The 6,951-nt window shown below is 69.0% G+C and overlaps 1 protein-coding gene across 2 annotated transcripts; it reads left to right on the top strand.

Moving 5' to 3' along the window:
- Positions 1–1,000: 1,000 nt before the first annotated feature.
- LOC118158063 (complement C1q tumor necrosis factor-related protein 1-like) lies at positions 1,001–6,165 on the top strand. 2 transcript variants are annotated; one of them, XM_035312628.1, is made up of 4 exons: positions 1,001–1,123; positions 4,191–4,344; positions 4,464–4,603; positions 4,758–6,165. In XM_035312628.1, exons 2-4 carry the CDS (start codon positions 4,205–4,207, stop codon positions 5,306–5,308), a joined length of 831 nt encoding a protein of 276 aa, XP_035168519.1. In that variant the 5' UTR covers positions 1,001–1,123; positions 4,191–4,204; the 3' UTR covers positions 5,309–6,165. The 2 variants fall into 2 exon arrangements, with proteins under 2 accessions (XP_035168519.1, XP_035168520.1); XM_035312629.1 differs by lacking the exon at positions 1,001–1,123 and adding an exon at positions 3,563–3,736 and having other exon boundaries at positions 4,281–4,344.
- Positions 6,166–6,951: the final 786 nt, after the last annotated feature.

The following is a 6,951-nucleotide window of genomic DNA, read 5'->3' as shown; positions in this document are numbered from 1 at the left end:
CACCGCGGCGCCGCCCGAGCGCAGCCGCCGCCGCCTCCCCCGCCGCGCGCAGCCGCCGCCGCCGCCGCCGCCTACAACTCCCAGCGGCCCCCGCGCGCCGCCCCGGCTACCGGCGGCAGCCAACCTACCCCGGGCCTCGCCCCGCGGGGACGAAAACTACCGCTCCCGGCACTCCCCGCGCGCCGCTCCCTCGCCGTTCAGCCCGCTGCGCCGCGGAGCCTGCTGGGAGATGTAGTCCGCACCGCGGCCTGCCGCCGGGGCCCCGCACCGCACAGGGCCCGGGGGCTCCTTCCAGGGCCCCCCGGCACTCAGGAGGCTGCTGCAGGCGAACCTCCGGGGGGCTGCCCTGGCACTGGGGACAGAGGCACCCAGAGCTCGTGTGCGCCCTGGGGGACAGCCCGGAGCCCCCCGGCACGGCCCCGTGCCCCCTGGTCACCGCAGATCACCCCCGGCCACCACCCCGCACCAGGGGCCGGGACGTGCCCAGGGCCCCCCGGCACTCAGCTGAGCTGTGCCGGGCAGGGAGCCGAGCCCCATCCTGCCCGGTGCTGGGGGCGGTGCTCGGGGTCTGCCCGGCACCGACACCGATGGCACCTGAGGGAGTCCCGGCCCTGGTCAGGGCTCTGCGGGTCCCAGGACCCCGAGGGACGGGGCTGGTGGCTCTCCTGGTGTGGGGCAGACCTGGCTCCAGAGCAGAGCCACAGCCTCTGGGGACCCTGCCTCAAACATCTGGGGTGCTTCTGGCCCCGCAGCCCCCCTTCCCTCACAGCCCCCCTTCCCTCACAGCCCCCCTTCCCTCACAGCCCCCCTTCCCTGACCTGGCCCCGTAGCAGCGGTGGCGGCAGGCCGAGTGCTGCAGGCACGCACATGGTTAACGCCGGCCGCCCGCGCTCCGTTGGGCTCACATCTGGCAGGGGGAGGGCTGCTCGCTGTGTTTATCCCGCTGCTTCTTCGCTCTCCTCCTCTGCTTCCCAGAGCGTGCGTTTCCGCCCGGCCAAGGGAGGAGAGGAGGCTGCCAGAGCCAGGGAGCGGAGCTCTGCCCGGTGCCTCGGGGGCTGGTGGCGCGGCACCGGGCGATGCTCTAGAGCAGGAAAGGCAGCGCCAGGAGAGAGCAGCCCCGGAGGTAGGTGTGGGGCAGGTCTGGGGACGGCCGCCGACCCCGGGACGAGCGCCGTGGAGCTGCACGTCGTGGGCACGTCTGCGCCTGCCGTCAGCCACGGGCCGTCCAGCTGCGGACTCACCCAGGAGGCGGCGCAGCCTCGCCAGCTGCACGCGTGCCCTGGGGCAAGGCCGGCGAGGGTCCGTCCCCGTGGCCGTGCCCCAGTCAGCTGGGCAAGGACCTTGCCCGACCTGCAAGGGGGTGGTGGGGACCCCAGGGCTGAGCCTCACGTGTCCTTTGAGGGGGACAGCTCAACCTGCAGCAGCCCTGGGGGGACAGGCACTGGGAAGGAGTCAGTGCTGGAGCCTGCGGAACAGGCCCAGCGCGGCGTGGGTCCAGCGCGGCCCCCCAGCCCTCCCTGAGCCCTGCGTCCAAAAAGTCGGTCCCCACGAGCACGTCCAAGCGCTGGGCCGTCCCAGGGCAGCTCCCCACCACAGGTACTGGGTCCCCAGCACAACTTCCCACCAGTACTGCCCGCAGGGCTGCACCCTCCCCGTTGGTCCCTGGCTGCACGGTCCCCGTGCAGCTCCAACCCCGCTGCCCGCCAGGTCTGGGCTGCTCCCATTTTGCAAATGGCTCTGCAAACATCCCAGCTGCTGTGGCAAGAGGCTGGGGGGAGCCGTCCCGCCGGCACATCCCTGGACACCAGAGGCATCCCAGCTCCAGTTGCGGCGGCTCTGGGAGGGCTGCGTCCACCACGGGGGAGCAGGGAGGGCGAGGAGGGCGTGCTGGTCCTGCTGCATCCACAGCGCTCTGAACCCCCTCATCTCTCCCCGGGATTTGCCCTTCTTTCATCCTGCCCTTTAATGCTGCCTGGAATGTTTTCAGGATGTTTTGACTTGCAGTCCCGGGGCTTCAGCAGCCGCTGAACTTAAATCTCCAAACTGCTCCTGGAGAGCATCCAACCCCGACAGGAAAAAACAGAGTCCCTTCAGCAGCACTGTATATGCCCGTGCATATGTGCATGCTGCCTGCCCGGCGTGCCGGCGGGGCGCAGGGGGAGCCCTGCATGCTGCAGGCAGCGCCACGTGCACAGAGCACACCCGGCTCCATTTCCAGCCCTGCGACAGCCTGGAAACAAGCTGCCTTTCTCAGCGGGAATATCCTGGCTGAGGATTTCTCCTCCCCGCTGAGCAAAGCTGTGTTTTCCCTGGGGCTGAGCCTGCTGCAGGTTCCCGGGAATCGTCTGGCTCAACGGGAGGCCTGAGCGCTGTGGTCCTGGGGCAGGGAGAAAGCCACGGGCTTCCCGACAGCCCGGCAGGCTGCGAGCTGTTCGCCGGCATACGGCTGGCACAGCTGGAGGCCAGGCGGGGCTCAGACAGCCAGGGCCATGCTCCCGGGCTGCTGGCTGCTCACGAGCCCCAGGCTGGGCTTCTCCCGTGCACGTGGGGCTGTGCGTGGGCAGGCGGCAGGCCAGGGCACGGGAGGGAGCACACGGCGCCAGGCTGCCTGCGGTGCCGCCAGCCCTGCCTCTGCCGGCAGCGGGACGCGGGCCGAGGTAGGGCCGGGAGGTGGGGGACAGCCCCGCGCCGGGGCTTCCTTGGGGCACGGCAGGCACGGGAGAAGCACGTGAAGGGCTCGGCCCTTTGCAGAGGGCGTGAGCAGAGGAAAAGCCCTTTGGAGATTTTCCCCATCCCTCCGCCCCTTCCCTGCTCCATGGATGTGACTCACAAGCCAGGCATCCTGCCCTTGAATGCCCTCCGAGCCTGTTGCGGAGCGCGTCTGTCCGGGTCCTGCAGCCCCGTGCTCTGAGGACAACGTGGACAGCCAGCCCCTGGGCTGTCCCACCCCGACAGTCACTTGAGGACCCAGGCGGTCACCAAAAGAGTGGGATTCTGCCCCAAACTCCTGTGGGGCTCCCCACAGCCTCTCAGGATCCCGCTGCCCGTTCACCCCGGCACTTGGGGCTGTGCTCCTGCTGCAGACCCAGGCCACTGCCCGGTTGTGTCCTAGCAGGAGCCCCGGCACACTGGCCCTGCCCTGGGCCCCACCACCACGGCTGTGGAGCAGCCGGGCAGTGCCCCACTGGCACCCCGGGGGCCACGGGGCGCGGTGCGCCGTGCTCAGCCCCACGCCTCCGCGCAGCCCCAAGCTGATACGGTGGCGATAAAGCAAGGAAGGGCAGGTGCCCGGGCTGGGCCGTGGTGCCACCAGCTACTGCAAATATTAGCTTTGGCCCCACGCAGGATGTGGGCTCCCCGCAAGGTTTCTCCTGGGGGTGGCTGGCTCCCGGCCGGGGCCGCCGGCAGCACCGTGGCGCTGGGGCAGCAGGTCCTGCTCCCTCACACAGGGGTGCAGGCTGGGCCCTTTCACTGGGATTGTGCGGGGATGCCTGCACACCGTGGGGGTGGGAGGAGGCGTGCAGACCCCCCTGGGCAGGGCTGGGACCCCCCAGGACAGGCAGAGCTATCGTTTGCCCCACAGCATCTGGAGCCACCTCATTTTCCAGGTGTGGATGCTCCGAGCTGCTGCTCCTTGGTGTCAATGGGAGGCAGTCGGAGCAGGGCTGAACAGGGGCGGGTGCTTGGCTCCGGGCTTGGACATTCAGCCCAGGACCACTGCCCAGCTCCAGCCCTGGCTCCCCCAGGGCCCCAGGCCCCAGGTTGCTGGAGAGCCCCGAGCCCCCGCGCTGCCCCAAGCACGGGTCTCCCCAGACGCTCACTGGAGCATCGCTGCGGCAGCGTGGGCCCAGGTATCTGGGAATTTGGTTGCAGATGGTCCCTGCGGCTGCGGGATGCGTGTGCCCACGCTGGGGGCTCTGCTGGGGAAGGGCTGCCACAAGAAGAGCCTTTTTCAGGCTGGAGGCACGGCCGTGCCGTGCCTGGGGCTGCGTGGAGCACCAGGCCCTGCGCTGGGGACACTGCAGGGCACAGCCACGTTCCCAGCCCTGAGAAGGGCTGAGGGGGACCGCAAAGCCCAGGCAGCTGCATCCCCATCCCACTGCGGGGCCGGGTCCCTGCCTGCCCCCTGCCCACCCCTGGGGGCTGCTGGGCTTTGCCATCCCCCCTCAGCCACCCCCTGTGTCTCACAGGGTGCTGCCGCAGCATGAAGGGGCTCGGGGTGCTCGGTGTCCTGCTGCTCTCCTGCCTGCCCCTGCCCTCTCCTGCGGGCAGCCAGACCAGCCCCAGCCCTGAGTGGCGCTCGATGGACCCCGAGGAGGCTCCGTCCCAGCACCACGCTGCCAGGTGAGGGGCCCCCGGGGACAGGGGTGGTTTGTGGGGGCACCGGGCAGACCTGGCCCCATGAAGGGCCCCTGTCCCCACACGTAGCTCCCCGTTGCGCGTTGCTTTCTGCCTTTCCCCAGGCCCACGGGGGAGCAGAAGGCTGGCGGTGCCCAGGAGGGGCTGCCCCTGCGGCCCCGCTGCGTTCGCTGCTGTGAGCCGCCCGACCATCGCTTCTCCTACCCCCAGTACCAGCCGCAGATCAACATGACCATCCTGAAAGGTGAGGGCTGGTGGGCTCTGTCCCCAGCAAATCCTGTGCTGCAGGGCACCGTCAGCCCGCCCAGCCCACCTGCAGACCCCAGGACCGGTGCCGAGCTGGGCTCCGAGCTGGGACCCGCCTCTGACGGGGAAACTGTCCCCTCTGCCCTGCCCAGGTGAGAAGGGAGACCGAGGCGAGCGAGGCATGCAGGGGAAGTACGGCAAGATGGGGGTTGCCGGCAGCAGGGGCCACACAGGGCCCAAGGGACAGAAGGGCAGCGTGGGTGCCCCGGGGGAGCGCTGCAAGAGCCACTACGCTGCCTTCTCGGTGGGCCGCAAGAAACCCCTGCACAGCAACGACTACTACCAGACCCTGATCTTCGACACGGAGTTTGTTAACCTCTACGAGCACTTCAACATGTTCACGGGCAAGTTTTACTGCTACGTCCCGGGGATCTACTACTTCAGCCTGAACGTGCACACCTGGAACCAGAAGGAGACCTACCTGCACATCATGCGCAACGGGGTGGAGGTGGTGATCCTCTACGCCCAGGTGAGCGACCGCAGCATCATGCAGAGCCAGAGCGTCATGCTGGAGCTGCAGGAGCAGGACGAGGTCTGGGTGCGGCTCTACAAGGGCGAGCGCGAGAACGCCGTCTTCAGCGACGAGTACGACACTTACATCACCTTCAGCGGCCACCTCGTCAAGTACAGCGGGGACCCCTGAGCGGCGCCCTGCTGCTCCTCCCCTGGGGCGTGGGGGGTCCCGCTGCCCCCCGCCCCAGGCGTGCACCCCCCGTTCAGCTGTTAGCCCTTCTACGTACCACTACCCCAGCAGCTGCGTGAATACCCCCCGCTCCTCGAGAGGCCGAGCGGATGCACCCAGAGGAGACAGAGGCATTTCCAGCCTCTGCTGCACGTGCGACCTGGGCGGTGGCTGCTTGCCCGGGGCGGGCAGGGACCCCAGCCCCTCCTGTGCCTGGTTCAGAGCTGGGTTTGCTGGGGCACAGATTCGTGTGGCACTGGCTGTGAGCTGGCACCAGCCGACAGGGTTGGACCACCAGTGCTGTGGTGTGAAGGCACCTCCGCTGCCCAGCTCTCACTGATGCTCTACGGGCTCTTGTTCCTAGAAAAGGGCAGTGGGTTCCCAGTGCCCCACAGGACAGATAAGGGGGAACAGCGATACAGGCACCAACAGTCACTCTCCTTCCGCAGAACTGGGCCCCAGCAAGGAGGACGCTGCAGCGCAGCACTGGGGTGTCCCTGGGCTGGCAGCTCCCCCACCTGCACCCAGCAAGAAGCAGGTTGCAGCAGTTCCCCTTGCTGGTTCCCTCATTGTCCCCTGTGTGGCAGCCTCTTCTCGATGCCAACACCCGCTGAGGAGGGGGCTGGCTCCCAGCTGGCAGCCCTGGGTGCAAGGCCTTCAGCCTCAGCTGCATCCTCTTCGGTTAGACTATCTGCTGGCCAGGCTTTTTATTTTTCTAGATGCAATAGCAGAGCAGGGCCTGGGGCAGCACGCTGCCCCCGCTCCCTGTACAGCTTGTGATCACATTAAACACCCCGCGGGTCAGGTCCCTGCTCACACCTTCGTGCATCCTCGTTTCATGTGTGCAGGCGCTCGGAGCAGCTCGGTGCAGGGCTCCCCGAGAGCCACGGGCTGGGCACAGCCCTGCCGAGCTGCTGGGAGGGCAGACAGCCCTGGGACGGGCTGCACGAGGGCCGGCTGCTCCCTAAGGGACAGGGAGCTGGTGGCAATGAAGCTGGCAGTGCCTGTCCTACAGGACAAGCTGGGCAGGGCAGGCCGGGGATGGCGGCGGGGTTTACCTGGAATATCCACCAGGCCTGCGGCGATGGGGCAGCTCCGAGGCAAAGCCGGGAAGTCTGCGGGATGGGGTCTAGAGCCGTGGGTCCACAACCAGGCAGGGCTGAGCTGGAGACCGGCACTGCTCCAGCATGGCTGGGGAGGAAACGGGGGTCAGGGCTGAGCATAAATAGAACCTCATGGGGGTTGGAGGGCTGCTCAGGGCCAATTAGGGCCAGCTCGGGCTGCAGGCCCACCTAGAGCCCCGGCACTGCTGTCCCCAGGGGCTGACCGCCAGCCCCCCGGGGCAGACCACGGAGCACAGCAGGAGGTGGCGGGGAGCGGGCTGGCACCGCCCGGGCCCCCGGGAGCAGGAACGGGTCCGCTGCCGGTCACCCCAGCGCTGAGCCGAGCTGGTCCTGAGCCGAGCGCCAGGGCCGGTGCCGCTGCCCTGAGCTCGGTGCCCCGGGGCTGGCTCCGCGGCCTGGGCGGGGGAGATCTGACCGGGACCAGGCACGGGAGAGGCCCCGCAGGCACACGGGGAGCGCCGCGGGAGCCGCAGCCGCGTC

Source organism: Oxyura jamaicensis (genome assembly GCF_011077185.1).
Source record: "Oxyura jamaicensis isolate SHBP4307 breed ruddy duck chromosome 18 unlocalized genomic scaffold, BPBGC_Ojam_1.0 oxy18_random_OJ48509, whole genome shotgun sequence".
Taxonomy (NCBI): domain Eukaryota; kingdom Metazoa; phylum Chordata; class Aves; order Anseriformes; family Anatidae; genus Oxyura; species Oxyura jamaicensis.
The sequence above is the reverse complement of the archived record's forward strand: the minus strand, read 5'-3'. Positions and strand labels throughout refer to the sequence as shown.